The sequence below is a fragment of the Oncorhynchus mykiss genome, chromosome 10, assembly GCF_057628025.1.
Source record: "Oncorhynchus mykiss isolate SJ-2025 chromosome 10, ASM5762802v1, whole genome shotgun sequence".
In the NCBI taxonomy this organism is placed as follows: domain Eukaryota; kingdom Metazoa; phylum Chordata; class Actinopteri; order Salmoniformes; family Salmonidae; genus Oncorhynchus; species Oncorhynchus mykiss.
Window position 1 is genome coordinate 56106546 of NC_143031.1, and position 23455 is coordinate 56130000.

The following is a 23455-nucleotide window of genomic DNA, read 5'->3' on the forward strand; positions in this document are numbered from 1 at the left end:
CATCACTGCTGAGCCCTTCTCCCGCTGGCCTGCCATATAACAAACAAATGGAAGATGCATGCAAAGAGCAGTAAAGGTTGATTCTCTTTTCCTGTTTCTCCATTAAAAGACTGTGCTGTTGCCGCAAGGCTGAAGTTAGTTATTGGACACCACTTTGTGTAAATACCTTTTGGGAAATACATTACTACCATATTGTTTCTATTACAAGGACGTACTAATCTCTGGTTAGTGAATGGTTGGCCAAAATATTCATTTTTTTGGCCAACCATTTACTCAGACCTATCATCAGAGGTGTGTAGAAGACCATGAAACCATAATGGGGGAGAACTCAATGACCGCTTGTTTGGTTTTGAGGGCTAATGGAGCGTGCAGATGTTTTTACCGCCACTCTTCATCGGGGACTTTATGTAGAAGTCCTGAAGTTTAAACCAGTTAATTACCTCAGCAATGACAAATTCAATGTACTGCAATGTTTGTTTTTTTTAGGCACTGGAAAAGGTGCCTGATTCATTCAGTACTGTTCTATATACATACATTTATGTCAAATGGGTTCCCATGCTGGTTCCACATCTTACGACAATGCATTTATTATGTACGGTATTATAGTACTTTTACCTTGGATTGAATAGAACTTAAATAAATAGATTTACTATATTTCACCTGGTGAGTCAGTATAAAACACAAACACCATTGTAAATACACATATTGCCATCCCTTTCTAACCATGCAGAACATGCTCTTCTAAAACATGACATTCAAATCATGAGTGGCTTCCGGCATGTTCTGTTTGTTTCCCCCCTCTCCTCTCCTCCTGTTACACATCCCTTACTCTCTCCCTCCTTATCTAGTGAAGTCTGTTGTTTTCTGCCTGTAACGCCTCTGGCCCTGTGGGGCTACAAGCCAAACACACACACACACATGTGGCCACCCCCAAGCCTCACTGAGCTCTGCGATTGGTCAATGCCTCTCCCCTGACAGTGATGCCCCTCCTCCCTCCTGCTGCGCTCAGCTGGTGGCTTCTCTGTCAGTCTGTTTGCATTATCGTAACAGCTCCAGCCTCTCACACACATACGCTCCCTCACATACACACACACACACACACACACACACCGTGTCAGAGATGAGACGGATTATGTGACAGGGAGATCTGTGTGGACGTTCTCACATACCGAGAGGGAAGAGAGAGGAGATAGAAACAGAACAGCCATGGAGTTCAAGTAAGTGGTGTTTTCTGGGCTTGGAGAAGGGAGGATGGAGAGAGAAGGGAAAAACGAGGGACATTGACAGAGATAAATGAAGAAAGGAGGAAGTTGTATTATCTGCATAGTGTCTCCTTTGGGGGGATAGTTGGGTGTGTGGTGTGAAGTCTGTGTACGTCACTAACTGTGTGTCTCTGTAGGTCTGCCCCTCTAACACAAACAGTCAGAGATAATTAGTTGACTAGACACATGCAATGTCAAGGGAAAGATCCATAGGTGACATCCTCATTTCACTCAAATACCTTATATCTCTTGAAATATTACTGGAATTATTTTCTTGAATAGTAACATCCTATCACAACACTGAGCAATGGTTTGGTGGCTGAATGTTGAACTTAGGTCTTACTGTGTGTACACATAGCCCGTGTGTGTGCATTCGTTTACAGTATTTTTGTTTGTCAGGTGTTTGACATTTGCAGTTGTTCTCCCAGTGTGTGTGTGTGTGTGTGTGTGTGTGTGTGTGTTTATCAGCGTGGGCAGGCTGTAGACTGACGCCCATGCGAGGAAACCAGACACTGATGATACATTGATAGGAGGAGGGCTGTGAGAGTGTGGCTTGTATCCCAAATGGCACCATTGTCCCTATATAGTGCACTACTTTTGCCTAGAGCCATATGGGCCCTGGTCAAAAGTAGGGCACTAAATAGGGGGGTTCTGTTCAAAACTAGTGCACTACATTGGGAAGAGGGTACCATTTGGGACAAGGCCTGTGTATCAATTGCTGGGGGTGATGAAACTTGATATCTGGGGGTTGCACTGGTCCACTGTTCATCATGCAGACAGTTCTGGGCAGCTATATGGGCTACAATGGGTGTGGGGCTCTGTAGCGAGTCAAGCCCTGAAATCTTAAGTGGGTTATGATGCGATACAATCAAATTCCAACCATATATTATAATTGGAATGAAATATGCTATTTTGAAGATATTTTCCTATTTTCATGGGAGTTTATCTTGCTTAGAATATATTTGTGAATTAATGGACTATTTTAGTGAGGTCTGCTTTGTATTTCATCTTATGAAATTATGTTTGCTTTGCCTATTTCCCTTTATTGTTCCATGAACTGTTTTCTTTATATCTATCTGATAATCTCTTGGTTGATATTGAGTCAAGTGGTTTATATTGTGTTCATGTTAGCTCTGAAACATTTAGCCTTTTTATTTGCATTTAGCTAATACATTTGTGGTTGAGTGTGCTAAGGGATAGTTTGCGTCAAAAACATGAAAACATGCTCAACTCATTACAGTTTTTGCTCTGTACTGATCGTGCTCTATCTTGAAAACTTGACTGCTGGCGTGCACTGTTTTGGGGGATAGTATTAGCAGTGGACTAATGAACAAAATACCAAAAGACAGTAAAGTGATCCTTTAACAGTACTGCTTCTCAGTCTCACAGATGCAGTGTTTTTCATGGTATGGCTGACTGCTCAGTGACGGCTGAAATGGGAAGTGTATCTGACTCTGGTTGACAGATGTGCAAAGTCCATGTTTTCTGTTGCACTGACGCTAGCACAGTTGTACTCTGTAATTTAAGGTGACTGGAACACACACACACACACACTGACTCTTCTCATTGACATATCTGCTATCCTCAGACAGTGCTGTCGCTAGATGTGTAGAGTGAGTGTTATTGTCATGGACAGAGCACTTATGAAAAAGACAGGCCTTCACAGATACACAGCAAAGGGGAACAACAATGTTCAACATTGAGTACAAAGAACAGTAGGCAATGTTTGAGTATTCTTCTCAGTAAAGCACGCATACCGGTATATAGCTATATTCCTCTGACTACCAGGGAGTGGGAGAAGAGATGCAGTATATTGAGCATTAGGAACATTCCCTGAACTGCTAGGGGTCAATATTGCCCAGCAGGCACAAACATGGCTGCCATGGCATTATGTAACAACATCTAACAGCATCAGGATGCCTTTTGGTTTAAACCGCAATGACCAAAGCCTCTATCTATAGCTGTGGGTGGGAGATGGTCTTAATATACTTGTGGGTGGGAGGATGAGAGAGATCTGTACCATCCCCCTTTCCCTCCCGATATCTCCATGATCTCTCATCATCCCATCCCTACTGCGTGGGCCCAGTGGATGCTTTAGATTTGTGTGTGTCCACGCACAGAGTGGGGGTGGGGGACTTAACGCACCCTTTCCAACAAACACATTGAACCGACAAATCCCTCTCAACAAAGAGAGACTGAGATGAAAACACTGCGGTATAGATAGCCAAGATGAGGATTATCCTGACAATTAAGCAACAATTTCAACATAATAGATTATAAAGGGACAATTAGCAGTTGATTGTCCCTTTTTAAACAGACGCCTCAAGTCCTCAACTGGCAGCTTCATTAAATAGTACCCACAAAATATCAGTCTCAAGGTCAACAGTGAAGCGCCGACTCCAGGATGCTGACCTTCTAGGCAAAGTTCCTCTGTCCAGTGTCTGTGTTCTTTTGCCCATCTTAATATTTTATTTTTATTGGCCAGTCTGAGATATGGCTTTTTCTTTGCAACTCTGCCTAAAAGGCCAGCATCCCAGAGTCACCTCTTCACTGTTGACGTTGAGACTGGTGTTTTGCGGGTTTCTCAAACCTAGACACTAATGTATTTGTCCTCTTGCTCAGTTGTGCACCTCTCTTTCTACTCTAGTTAGAGACCGTCTGCGCTGTCTTGTGAAGGGAGTAGTACACAGCGTTGTAAAAGATCTTCAGTTTCTTGGTCATTTCTCGCATGGAATAGCCTTCATTTCTCAGAACAAGAATAGACTGATGAGTTTCAGAAGAAAGTGCTTTGTTTTTGGCCATTTTGAGCCTGTAATCGAACCCACAAATTCTGATGCTCCAGATACTCAACTAGTCTAAAGAAGGACAGTTGTATTGCTTCTTTAACCAGGACAACAGTTTTCAGGTGTGCTAAAAGGGTTTTATAATGATCAATTAGCCTTTTAAAATTATAAACTTGGATTAGCTAACACAACGTGCCATTAGAACACAGGTGTGATGGTTGCTGATAATGGGCCTCTCTACGCCTATGTAGATATTCCATAAAAAATCTGCCGTTTCCAGCTACAATAGTAATTTACAACATTAACAATGTCTACACTTGTCACGACTTGTTCGGGCGGAGTTCGGCGGTCGACCTCATCGGTCTTCTAGCCATCGCCGCTCCACCTTTCATTTTCCATTTGTTGTCTTGTTTTCCCTCACACCTGGTTCACATTCCCTCATCAGACTATATGCATATTACCCTCTGTTTCCTTCATGTCTGTGTGTGGAATTGTTCTTTGTGTAGGGTGTTACGCTACAGGCTGGCTTGTGCTAGGTTTGTTTGTTTTGTTTAATCCGGTTTATGTTACCGTGGTTGTGCTTTGTGCTGACTTGCCTGTGCCTTTGGGCCAGGGTGTATGTTAAAGTTCTCCTGTTATCACCCATCTCTGCTCTCCTGCGCCTGACTTCCCGGCAACCAGTCACACACCCCGTTACAGAATTCCACTCCTATCAATGGAGTCAGCAGTAGCGGGTGCCCCCGTTGTGGAGATAGAGGAGCGCGTCCAGGAACACGATGCCTCACCATCTCGGCGCTGTCATGTACCGTGTCGTCCAGACTATGGACCGCTGGGAGACACAGGGAGTCCCTCCAGAGCCCCCACCAGCACAACAGGGGTCTCCACTACTCGCCTCCCCTGCACCCGGTCCCAGTGGGATGGGTCTCGCCCTTCCCAAGGAGTTTGATGGGATGGTGGCACGCTGCCAGGGGTTCCATCTCCCAGCACCACCACTCCGGTGCCTATGTGGGGCCATTTAAAGTCCTGAGGAGACTGAACGAGGTTAGTATTAACCCCTCGTTCCATGTGTCTCTCCTCAGAGAGCTGGCCCACTCCAGTATCTTAGGTGCGGGTCACTCACCCCGTTACAACACTGTATTTCTGATAAATTTTATGTTATTTTAATGGACAAAAAAATTGCTTTCCTTTAAAATCCAAGGACATTTCTAAGTGACCCCAAACTTTTGTGTGTGTGTGTGTGTGTGTGTGTGTGTGTGTGTGTGTGTGTGTGTGTGTGTGTGTGTATTATTATTCATACCCTTTACTCAGTACTTTCTTGAAGCACCTTTTGGCAGTGATTACAACATTGATTCTTCTTGGGTATGATGCTACAAGCTTGGAACACCTGTAGGAGTTTCTCCTATTCCCTGCAGATCATCTCAAGCTCGTTCAGGTTGGTTGGGGGGCGTCACTGCCCCGCTATTTTCAAGTCTCTCCAGAGATGTTCGATTGGGTTCAAGTCTGGGCTCTGGGTGGGCCACTCCAGGACATTCAAAGACTTGTCCCAAAGCCACTCCTGTGTTGTCTCGGCTGTGTGCTTAAGGTCGTTGTCCTGTTGAAAGGTCAACCGTCGCCCCAGTCTGAGGACCTGAGCGTTCTGGAGCAGGTTTTCATCAAAGATCTCTCTGTACTTTGCTCCGTTCATCTTTGCCTCGATCCTTACTAATTTCCCTGCCCCTGAAAAACAGCATCACATTATAATGCTGCCACTGCCATGCTTCACCGTAGGGATGGTGCCAGGTTTCCTCCAGACACTTGGCATTCAGGCCAAAGAGTTTAATCTTGGTTTCATCAGACCAGAAAATCTTGTTTCTCATGGTCAGAGTCTTTAGGTGCCTTTTGACAAAGTCCAAGCGGGCTGTCATGTGCCTTTTTACTGAGTAGTTGCTTCCGTCTGGCCACTCTACCATAAAGGCCTCATTGATGGACTGCTGCAGAGATGGTTGTCCTTCTGGAAGGTTCTCCTATCTCCACAGAGGAACTCTGGAGCTCTGTCAGAGTGACCATCAGGTTCCTGGTCACCTCCCTGACCAAGGCCTTTCTCCCCCAATTGCGCAGTTGGGCTGAGTCTTGGTGGTTCAAACTTCTTCCATTTAAGAATGATGGACGCCACTGTGTTCTTGGGGACCTTCAATTTTGCAGAAATGTTTTGGTACACTTCCCCAGATCTGTGCCTCGACAAAATGTCTTGGAGCTCTACGGACAATTCCTTCGACCTCGTCTGTCAACTGTGGGACCTTATATAGACGTGTGTGCCTTTCCAAATCATGTCCAATCAATTGATTTACCACAGGTGGACTCTAATCAAGTTGTACAAACATCTCAAGGATGATCAATGGAAATTGGATGCACCTGAGCTCAATTTCAATTTCTCATAGCAAATGGTCTGAGTACTTATGTAATAATGTAAAAAAAAAAAGAAGCTATTTTTCTTTGTTATCGTTCAGTATTGTGTGTAGATTACTGAAGATTGTTTTTTTTTTCAACTTTAGAATAAAACGGAACCCAAACTGGCTGCGCACTTGAGGCATCGTGCATAAATGTATTTTGTCCCCCTACACCAAACACGATCATGACACGCAGGTTAAAATATCAAAACAAACTCTGAACCAATGACATTAATTTGGGGACAGGTCGAAAAGCATTAAACATTTATGGCAATTTAGCTTGCACTTGCTAATTTGTCCTATTTAGCTAGCTTGCTGTTGCTAGCTAATTTGTCCTGGGATATACACATTGAGTTGTAATTTTACCTGAAATGCACAAGGTTCTCTACTCCAACAATTAATCCACACATAAAACGGTCAACCGAATTGTTTCTAGTCATCTCTCCTCCCAGGCTTTTTCATCTTTGAAGTTATATGGTGATTGGCATCTAAACTTTCATAGTATTACCACGACAACCAGCAAAACAGTTCATCTTTCAATCCCCCACATGGGTATAACCAATGAGGAGATGGCACGTGGGTACCTGCTTCTATAAACCAATGAGGAGATGGGAGAGGCAGGACTTGCAGCGCTATCTGTGTCAGAAATAGGAATGACTTAATTTTTGTCCTTGGCATCGCAGACACTCATTGGCGCGCTTGAGCAGTGTGGGTGCAATAATTGAATAACATGGATTTCTACATTTGTTTTACAACGCTCGCACACACGACGTGTCCTGTCTGGTCAGCATGTAAGGCTGTAACGTAACAAAATGTGGAAAAAGTCAAGGGGTCTGCATACTTTCCGATGGCACTGTATATATTAAGTTGTATTCTTCAAGAATCAATGGGTACATATCATTACATAAAAAATAAAACATTTGATGTAGCAACTGCAGATTGCCCCTTTTATGGATTAATTACGTACAGTTGAAGACTGAAGTTAACATACACATAGGTTGGAGTCATTAAAACTCGTTTTTCAACCACTCCACAAGTTTCTTGTTAACAAACTATAGTTTGGCAAGTCGGTTAGGACATCTACTTTGTGCATGACACAGGTAATTTTTCAAACAATTGTTTACAGACAGATTATTTCACTTATAATTCACTGTATCACAATTCCAGTGGGTCAGAAGTTTACATACACTAACTTGACTGTGCCTTTAAACAGCTTGGAAAATTCCAAAAAACGATGTTGTGGCTTCTGATAGGCTAATTGACATAATTTAAGTCAATTGGAGGTGTACCTGTGGATGTATTTCAAGGCCTACCTTCAAACTCAGTGCCTCTTTGCTTGACATCATGGGGAACTCAAAAGAGACCTCCACACGTCTGGTTCATCCTTGGGAGAAATTTCCAAAAGCCTGAAGGTACCATGTTCATCTGTACAAACAATAGTACGCAAGTTTAAACACCATGGGACCACGCAGCCGTCATACCGCTCAGGAAGAAGACGCGTTCTGTCTGCTGGAGATGAATGTACTTTGGTGTGAAAAATGCAAATCAATCCCAGAACAACAGCAAAGGACCTTGTGAAGATGCTGGGGGAAACAGGTACAAAAGTATCTATATCCACAGTACAACGAGTCCTACATCGACATAACCTGAAAGGCCGCTCAGCAAGGAAGAAGCCACTACTCCAAAACCGCCATTAAAAAAAAGCCAGACTACGGTTTGCAACTGCAGATGGGGACACAGATCGTACCTTTTGGAGAAATGTCCTCTGGTCTGATGAAAAAAAATCGAACTGTTTGGCCATAATGACCATCAATATGTTGGGAGGAAAATGGGTGAGGATTGCAAGCTGAAGAACACCATCCCAATCGTGAAGCACTGGGGTGGCAGCATCATGTGGGGGTGTGGGTGCTTTGCTGCAGGGGGGACTGATGCACTTCATAAAATAGATGGCATCATGAGGTAGGAAAATTCTGTGGATATATTGAAGCAACATCTCAAGACATCAGTCAGGAAGTTAAAGCTTGGTCGCAATTGGTCTTCCAGGCGGACAATGACCCAAGCATACTTCCAAAGTTGTGGCAAAATGGCTTAAGGACAACAAAGTCAAGGTATTGGAGTGGCCATCACAAAGCCCTGATCTCAGTCCTATAGAAAATTTGTGGGCAGAACTGAAAAAGCGTGTGCGAGCAAGGAGGCCTACAAACCTGACTCAGTTACACCAGCTCTGTCAGGAGGGATGGGCCAAAATTCACCCAACTTTTTGTGGTAAGCTTGTCGAAGGCTACCTGAAACGATTGGCCCAAGATAAACAATTTAAAGGCAATGCTACCAAATACCAATTGAGTATATGTACATTTCTGACCCACAGGGAATGTGATGAAAGAAATAAAAGCTGAAATAAATAATTCTCTATACTATTATTCTGACATCTCACATTCTTAAAATAAAGTGATGATCCTAACTGACACAGGGATTTTTTATGAGGATTAAATTTCAGGAATTGTGAAAAACTGAGTTTAAATGTATTTGGTATTAAACTTCCGACTTCAACTGTATGGTATTCAGCACTATGGATTCTATAGTCACTGATAATAGTGGTAGATGCCTCAATCAGATTGTATCTTTGATGTCTGCCTCACAAACTGCCTAAATGTTAACTGGCTAGAATAATTAAATAAAAAATACCTGCAATGTTGGTTAGATTTGTATGCTCTAATTGCTCTGATAAGTGATCTCCTGTTAATGGTAGGTCATTTCTAGTTGTGTATACTGTCCAATTCATCTAAATGATAAGTGCTTTGTGCTAGTTGTTGATCTACAACCGTGCCGATGTTTCAGGATTGATGTATTTTCATCGTCCATTTAATTTTAGACGAATGCTATAATTTAGCTTTGTTGCCCTTCATTTGAACAAGACTTGTATTCCCCAGTTAATGAAGACTCATCTTAAATCAAATGAATACTCACAGAAATTGCTGTTATTTCATCCCACACTATATATCTGCGTCCCAAATGGCACCCTATTTCATATGGTTGCACTACTTTTGACCCTATGTGCCCTGGTTAAAAGTATTGCACTATATAGGGAATAGGGTGTCATTTGGGATGCACACCGTATGATGGGAGGACTTTAATGTCAGTCATTAAGTCCACAATGTCCTTTGTTATTATGGTGATTTCAAAGCCCTTTTACTCCGGTCGTTGCTCGGTAACAAAGTGCACAGCATTTATGTTCCTTGTTTGTGTGGCCAGTCTAGCCATTGATAATATGTATCCCAGCCAGGTGAAGTGTATGTGCGTGTTCTGTGCATGCGTGTTTGTATGTGTGTTCAGAATTTGGCACGGCTAATAAACCAAATCAAATCAAATGTATTTATATAGCCCTTCGTACATCAGCTGATATCTCAAAGTGCTGTACAGAAACCCAGCCTAAAACCCCAAACAGCAAGCAATGCAGCAATAAAAACCTGTTAGGATTCCCCTTTGGAACTCTCCTAACACACACTCTCTACAGTTCTGAAATGAATCCCTCCACTCACTGAAAACAAGCCCTGTGTCTGTCTACAGTCTCAGACAGTTAGCTGATGTGTTAGCATGCTGCTAATGCTACTAGTGATTTCATTATGGAGCGTTGGGCCCCCTGCTCTAACCTGTTGTGTCCCTTTTGGTCACGTGTGTGTGTGTGTGTGTGTGTGTGTGTGTGACTGTGTGTTTGTGTCCCTCTCACGCTCTGGTTTACGTTTAGAAAATTTGGCCGGCGTCACCGTTGTGATGGCGTGACAAGGCAGTTTGTGTTGTTCCCATAGAGAGATGGAGAGAGATAGGGAGCATAGGGGGAAACAGCTGAGGTCAGTGCTCTGGAAAGAGCTGTGGGATGGAAAGGGTAGCAGAGCTGAGTGGAGTATTGACATTATTGGCCAAAACTTAGAGAGGCGAGACAGGGCTGCACACCGACACTGCTTTCCATTGAGACTGGTGAGTGGTATATATTATTGATGAATTTGATATTGGAGTTTGGGCTGTGGTCCAATACTTCTTCTTCTCTTCCCTTTATGTATTGTGGGTCAAACACATAGACTGTAAAAAAAAATAGGTCAAACAAGATTGGATAGATTGAAACTGGAGTTTCTAGTAAGCGGCTTTCACATTTTTCCAATCATGTCAGATCTGATATTATTTGAAGCAAGGAAAAAATGTAGACTTTATAAACTATTCAAACAGGGTTTTGGCCTATATTTGCAGTATTAGTAATGTAACTGAACTGGGTGTGTTAATTTTGAGAGGTTGAGAGTTGGCATAAGCCTACTGTATCACATAACCTTGCTCTGAGAGGCAAAAACACCAGTTTTCTTTTTTTTAGCGAGTGTTCTTTTCAGCCCAGTGTCTTTGTGTCCAGGGGGGTGGGGTGAAGGGATGGGGGAGTCTACAGATGCCAAACGTCATGCAGACCTCCCTCTGAATGGGTTGAAGTAATCCTCAATCTGGCGTCTGGAAGAGGAGAGGGTGGACACATTTTAAAGATGCACGCACGCACGCACACATATATACACACACACACACACACACACACACACACACACACACACACACAGACAGAGCTCACAGCTGGAATGGTGAAATGGACTGACTGGGTGGTGTGGGTGCACAAGCATGGATGCACATGTACACAAACGTAATGATTGGGAATTACCGTCCATGTTCCTGTTATATCCAAGCCAATCCTCCTACATCCCCTTTCCAGCGTCCTCACCTCCTCCTCCACAACCCCTCTGATCTGTTTAAAAAAAAAATCTCAGTAAGAGACTAGTATCTAGTCTGTGATCTCTCTGTAGTCTCTGGTTCTCCTCACTCTGTTGTGGTTTCACAGAACTAGTTTATTCCGTAGCAGCCCTATCTCCTAGCAGATGCACACAGACCAATGACACAATTTGATTGCACTAACAATGAAAACATATATCCATAAGCCCTTCTGCTATTGGCTAAAATGTTGTTTGCTGATATACTAACTGGCCATATTCTCTTGATTAGATTTAGTTTCATGCTGCTAATAAGTTATTATTGAAATCTTATCATCTGCTTTGTGTTCTTTCCCCCCTCGGTAAGAGTCATTATGATTTGATTCGTGTAGTGTGAAATTCTGAATCAGTGGCCTGAAATTACACACTACAATTAATTTCCCACTAGTTATGGTAATTATTATAAACGATATAGCTGTTGACGCTTGTTATGCTTTGCCTCCTGTGATTAAATTGCACCAATAATATATTTGTTTAACTGTAGTTTCATCAGTTTTGTTGGTTTGGTCATTGTTTTGTTTTGCATCCCAAAAGGCACTTTATGGGCACTGGTCAAAAGTAGTGCACTATATACAGAATAGCGTGCCATTTTGAGAGGCAACCTTGGGGTGTATCCACCATTTTAAAATGAATTACTGTAGAGACATTTCTTTCTTTTGATCTTCTTTGGAACTCAAACAAGGCTCAAACTAGAAATGGTCATTTCCGTGTAAAACGTGGCATGTCAAATTGTACCAACGTGAAGTTCATAGGAGCATGTCAAATTGTGACCGGTATCAGGAAACTAGGTATGTCGCAAGTCATGACTTCACAGGAGAGCCGTTTGAACGTAAAACATTTGTTTTGATCAAAATGCGTTTTTTGGCAGAAATGCCTTCTCGATATGTGAGCTTTCATGTGCCTTAATAACAAGCTTTTATGCCATCTGTAAATACGAATACAGTTTTTAAATTACAAGCCAAAGGTTTAGCCAAAGAAAAACGTAGAAACCTTCCCGCTAGCCGTGAATGGCTGAGATGATGAGTGGGCTGGACATGCCGAGAGATGAGTTTCAGATTGGTCTGCAATGTAGCATCTTGTCTATAAAATGAGATGCTCGTTATGCGTAGATAATCCTTTCTACTGCAGTTTTTTTCAAAAGATATAACATTAGCAATGGAGAACTGCAAATATGTTGCTACTGCTCTCAATAACATTGCTGCCCTGAATTTATCAGGCTCTCAAAGGTCAGTGGGGAAAAGTTGTGATGGATTACTTTCTGGAGAACGATCGTGCCATGCTGACTCTCTCTGACTATGAAAATGAATCAGACGATGAGGAAATCCCTGATTTAGGTAAAAAACATTTTCATTGAAGAAGACCGTGTAGAGTCTTCTGATGACAGTGATGGGGAAGAAACGGCAATCAGCAGTGTTGTCACGGAAGAAGTTGACCGAGTTTTGAAATCAGTGGAATGTCTAGTAGAAGCAGAATATGATAAGGAGATTAATATAATTCTGCCGTTTGATTGCAAATGCATAAGGAGTCGAAAAGAGAACACAGAAGGCTGTTGTATAAAACACTTGTTTCCGGATTGCATCTTCAAAATGAGGGCAACCATGGCATCCGTGACAGAGAGGGAGAAAGATCTGATGATTCTTATGGCATTGCACACGGTCAGTGTGAACCAGAGTGACTTGACACAACGAGCCAAGCAGGCTGTGCAAACTAAACAGAAACGACACAGGACGTCTTATTTTATGAAAGGGTTTGCAGTCTGCCATGAAGCTTTCATCCATGTAAATGTACATGGCTACAGTTTCAGATATTATACGTTTCTAATTTTGTCAGAAAGCTGTTTTCATTGGAGGTTAAAGCTTGCTGTTAGCTAGCTAGCTGAAGTTTGATAGCTGGCTTGCTAGCTAACATTGAACCTATTTGGTTAACTTTAGCTAGCTATGACAATCAGTTTGTATTGCTAGTACTCTATGGATTGGGTTTATAGTTCATTGTTTAGCTAGCTGACGTTAATGTTACATGTCTAAACAAAAGACCCCAAGTTAAATCTTGCTGTTGGGTGTCTATATTTTCGAAAAATTAAGGCATATTTCAACCATTTTTTTATAATATATTTTTTTAGGAATAAGCAAAGGCTTTTGACTTCTGGAAAGGGAGTCTTAGAAAATCTCTACCAGAAAAAGTCTTAAAAGGTATTAGAAATGCATCAAAACAAAATTTTAAGGTAAAAAAACCCTTGGCAACTAATATCAACACTTTTTTTATATTTTGTTTTGGATACAGCCTTCTGTACATTTAAGAAACATTGCTTTGTGCCTCAATTCTGTCACCAAAAATCCACATATCTTTAAGATATTTTCTTTCCCTCATGAGGAGGGAGGATAATGAAAGTTCACAGAAGTAACAAGTAAAGGTAAACCTGGAGGAGTGGCGAAGCGAGTTCTGTGCCATCTCGGCCAGGGCACAAACGCCGCCCACTTCCCCGGCCGCTCCCCCCTGGCAATAGGAATGCAGAAACCTGCCCACATCCTGTTTACTCTCTCTCCACCTGCCCATTACTCTCGGGGTGAAACCCTGAAGTAAGGCTGATCCAGTCCCCCAGACGTTCCATGAACGCCTTCCAGACCCTAGACGTGAATTGGGGACCTCGATCAGACATGATATTCTCAGGCACCCCGTAGTGCCGAAAGACGTGCGTAAACAAGGCCTCCGCAGTCTGTAGGGCCGTAGGGAAACCGAGCAGAGGGAGGAGACGACAGGACTTCGAGAACCGATCCACAGCGACCAGGATATCGGTGTTACCCTGTGAGAGGTTGAGATCGGTTAGAAAATCCACAGACAGGTGCGACCAAGGCTGTTGTGGAACGGGTAAGGAGTGTAGCTTCCCTCTGGGCAGGTGTCTAGGAGCCTTACACTGGGCGCACACCGAGCAGGAGGAAACATAAACCCTCACATCCTTAGCCAAGGTAGGCCACCAGTACCTCCCGCTCAAACAGCGCACTGTCCAACCGATCCCAGGATGACCAGAGGGTGACGTGTGGGCCCAATAGATTAACCGGTCACGAACAGCAGACGGGACGTACAGACGCCCAGCGGGACACTGGACGGGAGCGGGGTCTGCATTTAACACCTGCTCAATGTCCGCGTCCAGCTCCCATACTACCGGTGCCACCAGGCAGGAGGCGGGGAGTATGGGAGTGGGTTCCATGGGCTGCTCCTCTGTGTCATACAGCCGGGACAATGCGTCTGCCTTCATGTTCTGGGAGCCTGGTCTGTAGGAAAGGGTAAACACAAAACGGGTGAAAAACATGGCCCACCTTGCCTGGCGAGGTTCAATCTCCTCGCTGCCTGGATGTACTCCAGATTGCGGTGGTCAGTCCAGATGTGAAAAGGGTGTTTAGCCCCCTCAAGCCAATGTCTCCATGCCTTCAAAGCCTTGACGACAGCCAACAGCTCCCAGTCCCCCACATCATAGTTTCGCTCCGCTGAGCTTCTTCGAGAAGAAGGCACAGAGGCGGAGCTTCGGTGGCGTACCCGAGCGCTGAGAGAGTACAGCTCCTATCCCAGCCTCGTACGCGTCCACCTCCACTATGAACGCCAAAGAGGGTTCCGGATGGGCCAGCACGAGAGCCGAGGTAAACAGAGCCCTTAGGTGACCAAAAGCCCTGTCCGCCTCAGCCGACCACTGTAAACGCACCGGGCCCCCCTTCAGCAGTGAGGTAATGGGAGCCGCTACCTGACCAAAACCCCGGCTAAACCACCGGTAGTAGTTGGCAAACCCTAAGAACCGCTGCACCTCCTTTACCATGGTGGGAGTCGGCCAATTACACACGGCTGAAATGCGGTCACTCTCCATCTCCACCCCTGAGGTGGAAATGCGGTACCCTAGGAAAGAGACGGACTACTGAAAGAACAGGCACTTCTCAGCCTTGACGTACAGTCATGCTCCAACAGGCGACCAAGCACCCTGCGCACCAGGGACACATGCTCGGCACGTGTAGCGGAGTATATCAGAATGTCATCAATATACACCACTACACCCTGCCTGAGCAGGTCCCTGAATCTCGTCTACTAAGGCCTGGAAGACTGTTGGTGCATTCATCAACCCGTACGGCATGACAAGGTACTCATAGTTCCCTAAGGTGGTATTGACTTTCCACTGTAGTAGCACCAACGGAAACCCCTAAACACCTCCCCGAGCACTCTCGCGACCAGCCCGCGAGAGCCCTCTGTGGCCAAGAAACAGTGGGGTCATGACATACTAACCAGGGTAGGCCTAGCACCACGGGAAATGCAGGAGAGTCAATAAGGAAAATACTAATTCTCTCCTTGTGACCCCCCTGCGTCACCTTGCCCAACAGGAGCGGTGGCCTCCCTGGTCAACCCTGACCCTAATGGTCAACTATCTAAGGCGTGAACGGGGAAGGGTACAGCCACGGGAACAATGGGGATCCCTAAACTATGGGCGAATGATTTATCTATAAAATTCCCAGCCTCCCCTGAATCGACGAGCGCCTTATGCTGGGAATGCAGGGGAAACTCAGGGAAAGTGACATACACAAACATATGTGCAACAGAGGGCTCTGGGTCAGAATGGTACCGGCTCACCTTGGGGTGGCACCAGAGCGCCCTGCCTGCTGCCTCGGCACTGACAGGCAGTGTGACCTCTGCGGCCACAGATGGTGCAGATGGTGGAACTCCCTGCGCACCGCCCCTCCCAGCTCCATGGGTATTGTAGAGGGGGTGCGAGGGGATGGAACCAACAGACCCTGATCTGAATGTCTGCGGGTAGCCAGCAGGTTATCCAGCCGGATGGACAGGTCCACCAGCTTGTCGAACTTGAAGGTGGTGTCTCTGCAGGCCAACTCCCGATGGACGTCCTCGCGCAGACTTCAACAATACTGGTCGATCAGGGCCCTGTCGTTCCATCCTGCGCCGGAAGCCAGGTGCCGAAACTCCAGGGCGAACTCCTGGGCGCTCCTCGTCCCCCTGCCTCAGATGTTAGAGGCGCTCACCTGCCGCTCTACCCTTGGGCGAGTGGTCGGCTGGTGAACTCCTCAAACTGGTCCAACGCCGCATCTCCCTCTCTCCACGCGGCATTGGCGTGCGTACTGGCGGTAGAGAAGTCAGGCGCAGGAGAGCAAAGACTGTGTTCCAACGGTGCAGTTTAATGATAAAAATCACCGTGAACAAAACACAATGATCATAATGGGACAACACCCCAGACATAAGGTGCACAAGGTACACAACATGTCATTGCTGGGATTGAAACCAGGTATGTGGGAAGACAAGACAAATGGAAAATGAAATGTGGATCGGCGATGGCTAGAAGACCGGTGACGTTGACCGGCGAACGTCGCCCGAACAAGGAGAGGGACCGACTTCGGAGACACCCTTGACTCCCTTGATCAAATTCTGTTACCGAATTTCCATTACAGGGTGTAAATCCACTGTTAATATAGTTCAATAACCAAAATATATTTTTTTTCAAAGTCAATGTGTCATGTTATAGCTAACATACCATTCTTTCTGCCGACATCGCAGAATCTTAATTCGGAGCAGATATTTAAAAATATTTAAAACATTTAGATATTTTTGACATGGACTCAAGGACATTTTACCAAAATTCTCTTACCAAATGTTGCCTCTGTACATTTCTTCCAGTAAATGTGTTTTTGTAAAATGTTCAGTGTAAATTGTTAAAAGTCACCCTTGTGCATAGAGTTGTATGGTTTGTTAAACTTTGAAATCAATGTTTTTGTTTGGTTTTACATTTTAAGTAAAAAAAATATGAGACTCAACGCAATTCCGTTACCATGGAATTGCCAATATCAAGCTATCCTAAAAATCCTTGCAGAAAAACATCATTATTTTGCAGTGCACGTTCTTGGCATTCCACATGCGCATTTTGGCGCGGTTACTAATGTGTTGATGACTCTTCATTCTGAGTTGTATAGTATTAACAGCAAGAACTCCTTTGAAAGCCAGATAATGTGTGCGTCCCAAATGACACCCCTATGGGCCCTGGTCAAAAGTAGTGGACTGCACTATATAGGGAGTAGGTTACCATTTGGGACTGAGCTTTTGTGTGTAAAGCACTGGATTGGAACACTCGCCATCAGCATGCTACACTATGAGCCTGTGGCTATGGGTCAAGTTTGGTCGAGTGAGTTCTGATTCAGACCCAATAAAAGAGGAGAATCCTTTCGTTGAATACAGTCTTGTTAAGTGGATTGTTTTTCTTTTCAACCCTGTTTTGGCTTTGCGTATGCTCTGTTTTTTGGAGGCATTAAGGTATAAGAATGTGTAGCAGCATAATGGTATTGGACAAAACACTTATCTTCTGTCTGCACTCCTTGGAAAAGAGACTTTCTTGTTGTGCTGCATCTCGACTTAAAATTTTGCATGCAATGAATTGGATATATGCTTGTGCAATTGTGCCCTTATTGGTGCAGTTCACGCAATTCACTTTCAAGCCTTTCAAGTCTCTCTGTCCATCCATCCACACATAGGCCCACATGACCTGATTCTAATTTATCTAGATGTCTACTAGCCTCCCAAGCATCCTGGTAATCATGCAGTGCTATCCAGAGCTGTGATCAAGTGGATAACACTCCTGGCTAGTACATGCCTCCTCACTGGAGACCAGGCTTCAATCCCGATCTACACCCTTCCTCCTGTGGCTCCGTTTTTATCTCCCTATCGGTTTCCTGCTATCTGAACTACAGATGAGAGGGAAATTCTAGCCTGAGTACCAGTCTGTTTGTTCCATCATGCCACTCCTTAGTATGACAAGGGCCAGGCTAGTGGAATTCCACTTCCCATTTTAATCACAGTACTTAGGGACCTGCTCAATGAGGCGACAGTGGGAGTGAGATGAAACCTGCCGTTTCATTACGCAAGAGCAGAGAGGGTGGTGTCACGACCCAGTTTGTGTCCCCAATGGCATCCTATTCTCTATATAGTGCACTCCTTTTGAACAGGGACCTTGGGGACTATAATAGAGAATAGGATGCCATTTGGGATGCAGCCCCAAGTCTACGCAGAAGGCTTGAATTCGGGAATGAAGACTACGTTATTTTTGTCACATTTGCATACGGTCATGTTTCTGGATGCCCTCAGAATATTTTGTCATTCTAAACTGTCAACTGTTATAGGCTATGTTATCTAGACAGAAGCCAGCGGCTTTGCCATATCTTAGTTAGTTTGTGATCAGATGAATTGTCTTGTCATTTCTAATGCTAGTACTACCTACCGAGTTGCTGTTACCTCAATTCCCCGCTGTCGCTGTTTAGAGTTGACATTTGCGTGTGTGTGTGTGTGTGTATGTCCGGCTGTGTCTATGAGTCACTGTTTGTGGTGAGTTTTTATTTATTTGTGTATGCCTGTAGTTGTGTTTGTGTGTGTGTGTGTGTGTGTGTGTGTGTGTGTGTGTGTGCATGCATGTGCTATTGAGGCTGCCTTTTTGATCGGTCCTCAGGACCCCAAGGGGTGCAAGTTTTAGTTTTTGCCCTAGCGTTACACAGCTGATTCAAAGCTTAATAATTTGTTGGTTATTTGAATCAGCCGTCTGGTGCAAAAAAACAAAAGTGCACCGGGACCGAGTTTTGGGGAACACTGCTCTAGTCTTGTTCACTCTCAGTAGTCTCTCTCTATTCTTCTATATATTTTTCTCTTCTTTAATATCTCCCTGTCTTCCCCATGCCCTAATCAATGTTCATTCATCCCTGCTCCCACCTTTCTTTTTCCCTACCTTTATCTCCATCTCCCTGTCTCTCTCTCTCAGCCTGTGCAGTGAGTCAGCAATATGGGTATACATGCACACTGCTGCTCCCTTTGATCCTGTTAGCTTCTGCCTCATTGGTTGCTGAGCTGACCCACGCTGGCTTTTCCCTGTCTCATTGGTCACTCTTCAAGATGCCAGCCAATCCGCTCCCTGCTGCTTACTGACGCTACTGCGTCCCTTTCCCAGGATCCTTTGCCAGCTCTTCTGCAGTGAGCCAGCATTAACTTGAGAGAGCGGGAGGGTGGGAGGGATGGGGAGAGGGAGGGATATATAGGGTGAGTGGAAAACAGAGGGGAGAGAGAGGGAGACAGAAAGAGGGTGATGGGGAAAAAGGAAAAGTGACAGTGGGAGGGAGGGAGGGAGGGAGGGATGTAAGAGATTGATTGGCTACGAGTCCAGACATAGGTCTACACTGTTGGCTCTCACAATTAATCCTCCTCTCTCACTCTAACTCTCTGCTCTTGATATGTGTCGTCATCTCTTTTCAAGCTTAGCAGCTCTTTAAGCAGCTCATAATTTCTCTGCTCCCTGGACAGGAGTGTCTTTAGAGGGCACAAGCATGCGCTGTGTTTTAAGCCAAGGATGACTCGGCGATGGTAGGGCTCCTACAGAACGCGGTGGGTAGATGGCACGGTCTTGTGTTGGCACGGGTAGCTCTGGGTGGGTGACAGTGTCACTTACTATATCGGCTTAGTGGTGACGCCTGTTGATTGCTGTGACTGAGTGTTTGGGATAGGGATTTTAGAGTGATTCATATAGTGTCTTAGCAATGTCAGCACTTTCGGGCGATGCACTGTATATGCTGGAGTAATGGATTTATGGTTTTGTGTATTGATTTGATTGATTAGTATTAGGCATTTTCAAATAGGGTCATTGTTAATGCTGATTTCTACAGATATCTATCTATGTTTTCTCATGTAAGTTGCACTCTGATTCTCTGATTGGTCAAGATAATTTGACATCTTTAACAGAAATCTACCTTTTGTCATCTGTCATCAGTCATCTGTCATCAGTCATCTGTTGCCTATGACACTCTGCTAGAAGCATATTGATGGATTAATCAAGCAGGATTTCTTTAGTTGCATTTCATGTTGCCTTACATAAAGATGATGTAACGGCGAGACCTCCCTTTGTGAGATGACAGGAGTTTTGTATGTGTTCTGTCTGTGTTTGGTGTTGTCTTCGTTGTGTCTGTTGCGTTGTGTCTGAGTCTTGTTGTGTCTGTGCTGTGTCTGTGTCTGAAAGCAGGATTTGTGGAACAGTTTCATAATCATCTTTCATGCACTGCAAATCCACCTAGATATGCAGCGATGTTTAATGGAATTGATAAATCAGGGAAGGAGCCGGATTGTGGTTCATCAAATCATCTATTTGATTGACAAGGCTTTCGTTGTGCTGGGTTTGTGTTTGCATGTACCGGTTGATTTTTCAATGTAAAAAATTTGATCAACAATACTGTGTTTTTTTTTTAGATTCCCTTGAGATATTGAGTGTTATGCTTAAAAAAGCTGACGCACACCCCAAAAATATTCCTGCATAACCTGGTTCAAGCATTCATTATGTAACCCTGAAGGAGGCGCTGCGTTGCCGAAACATTGGTTATTAGGTTTACCCCCATTAAATTGTTGGAAGCATTTGATTACGAGTGTGCGAATCTCTTTCTTTGTTTGAGTGTTATGGTGTCATATATCTTCGGGGTTATCTCAATACACCATGAACCATATTGTCATCCTCTTTAAGGTCCCGAGCCCCCACGTGTGGAGATTTAACCCATAGTTGACCAAGGAAGTGAAAAGGACTGTGTAATGACATAATACCAAAGCTTTCCAGATAAATCTAGCTTTTAAAAAAATCTCAATCCACCACTTGGCTAAAACCCACTAAGCTTCAAGGGCCGCACAACCAAAGTTATGTAAATATTGTAGCTTAGGTAAGGTAGCGACAGATACTATGAAGGACTTCTGCTGTGTACTGTTGAGTAGTCAGCATTTAAGATTTAAGTAAACTATATGGAAAGGGTTAAACCAAGTGAAGGGGCTGACCTCTTCTCCATCCCGGTAGCCATGACAACGGTTTTCTTTTTTCCTGTAAAGCTATTTTCTGGCACATACTGTACAAGATATCAGCGAGGGAGGGAAAGTCTCCCTCAGGGCCTTTTTCTACAAGCGGCAGAGGCGTCCTGTTTCTTTGCCTGTCCTAAATACAACCTGAGACAGCTAGCTAGTTGACACACATGCTTTGCTCACACTGAGACCACCCTGGCCTTGATGTTGATGGACCGGACTGGACCAAATTCTAACCTAATCATAGACACGTTTCACAAGATTGGATAGCGCTGTACAGTGAGTAGAGCACAGTACAGTACTCAGTACAATCAGCACTCAACTCTGTCCTCAGTGGCATCACTAAGCTTCTACTGTACATGCGCTGCTTTGCTTTCACTTTGTTATCAAATATTCATAACTCAGTGCTTTTTCTGGAAACATCCACCTAGCATAGCACTGAAGCCATAGCAAAAAAATATATTTTGAGATCATCCAAGCCCCAAATTGAGTTATTGATCCTGGGTAGGGATGCCAGATGACATTTGAGGGGTACTGACCACAGTGGATCTTTTTTTTCTTTCTCTCCTTATTTTTCGGGGACGTTCTACTCTTCTGTGGCTAGTATCCGTAGCCAGAATTGCTTGGTCCCCAGTTGTTGGCTCTACTGTTGCTATTCAGCTGGTGCCATTGCCTGAGATTCACCTCCTTACCTGTCTTTTTTCCCCCCTACCAGCCATGGGTCATGTTTGCCTGGTCCCAAATCTGTTGGTGCTTTTGGCATGGAAATGCCAAAAGTTGGTAAGGTGGCACAAATGGGTCTGGGACCAGTTCCTGGGGTTCAGCTCTGTTCCCCAAGCAACCAAAGCCACAGCGTCTGTGTCTCATTTGAAATTGCTGTGATTTAGCCCAAGTCTACGCAAAAGTCTCATTTCTTTTGGATGGTCGTAGTTGTCAATCTGTAAGCTTTTGTTTTATGTAAGTCATTGAGTGAGCAGTTAACTTCTTAGGTCTTATTCCATGTTCTTTGAGGGTGATTTTATTTCATAGACTTGTTGATGACTACTACTAAGCAGTACAATATTATAATGCCATTGTGTGTGATGGGGAGGCAGGGTAGCCTAGTGGTTAGAGTGTTGGACTAGTAACCGGAAGGTTGCAAGTTCAAATCCCCGAGTTACGAAGTTGCAAGTTACAAATCTGTCATTCTGCCCCTGAACAGGCAGTTAACCCACTGTTCCTAGGCTGTCATTGAAAATAAGAATTTGTTCTTAACTGACTTGCCTAGTTAAATAAATGGTTATGTCCTGAGCTTTATAGGCCATATTGTGGGAAATATTATTTAAGATCCTACACTTGGACCCTCTGTTGTTCATATACATACTGATATGTGGACTATGTTGAGATGTTTTGCTGTTTCTGTGACAGATTTGTGTGTTTGGCATTTCCTGTCTCGGTGAGGGGCAGGATGGGACAATGTGTGTCTCCTCCTTTTACCTTTGTGTGTGTGTGTGTGTGTGTGTGTGTGTGTGTGTGTGTGTGTGTGTGTGTGCATACCTCCAAAACCCTCTGTGTCGAAGTTTTAACACGGGCATCCGTGCGTATGTGTGTGAACCCCTCTAACCCTCTAACCCTCCTCTCTCTGTCTCTCTCTAGGGTCCAGGGTGAGAGGAAAAGGGAACTTTATGACAGAGTATTAGGATGGCCAGTGAAGGCTCCAGTAGCATCCCCAGCCCTGTGGTGCGACAGATCGACAAGCAGTTCCTGATCTGCAGCATATGCCTGGACCGCTACGACAACCCCAAAGTGCTGCCCTGCCTCCATACCTTCTGTGAGAGGTGAGGTGTGTGTGTGTGCACGCTGCCTGTCTCATTTTTGTTCTACATTGCCTTGCGAAAGTATTCGGCCCCCTTGAACTTTGCGACCTTTTGCCACATTTCAGGCTTCAAACATAAAGATATAAAACTGTATTTTTTTGTGAAGAATCAACAACAAGTGGGACACAATCATGAAGTGGAACGACATTTATTGGATATTTCAAACTTTTTTAACAAATCAAAAACTGAAAAATTGTCCGTGCAAAATTATTCAGCCCCTTTACTTTCAGTGCAGCAAACTCTCTCCAGAAGTTCAGTGAGGATCTCTGAATGATCCAATGTTGATCTAAATGACTAATGATGATAAATACAATCCACCTGTGTGTAATCAAGTCTCTGTATAAATGCACCTGCACTGTGATAGTCTCAGAGGTCCGTTAAAAGTGCAGAGAGCATCATGAAGAACAAGGAACACACCAGGCAGGTCCGAGATACTGTTGTTAATAAATGTAAAGCTGGATTTGGATACAAAAAGATTTCCCAAGC

At 44.2% G+C, this 23455-nt stretch overlaps 1 protein-coding gene and 1 long non-coding RNA gene across 9 annotated transcripts in view; one reads left to right on the forward strand and one right to left on the reverse strand.

The window, feature by feature from the left end:
- The window catches only part of trim2a (tripartite motif containing 2a), a 69829-nt gene that overhangs the window by 20746 nt on the left and 25628 nt on the right, over positions 1-23455 (forward strand). For 4 of the 8 annotated variants that reach the window (XM_090187161.1, XM_036933393.2, XM_036933390.2 and 1 more), the window contains one exon: positions 22749-22930. In XM_090187161.1, coding sequence (XP_090043287.1) covers positions 22794-22930 — 137 coding nt within the window. In that variant the 5' untranslated portion in view covers positions 22749-22793. Of the gene's footprint in view, positions 1-979; positions 1218-19348; positions 19668-22748; positions 22931-23455 lie in introns of those variants that run through there. The other 4 variants (XM_036933389.2, XM_090187159.1, XM_090187160.1 and 1 more) reach the window with 4 other exon arrangements.
- On the reverse strand, positions 9827-19099 carry LOC110534316 (uncharacterized). Its single transcript, XR_002475105.3, has 3 exons — positions 19018-19099; positions 11162-11245; positions 9827-10959 (listed from the first exon to the last, which is right to left on the reverse strand). It is a non-coding gene; the product is annotated as an uncharacterized LOC110534316 (long non-coding RNA).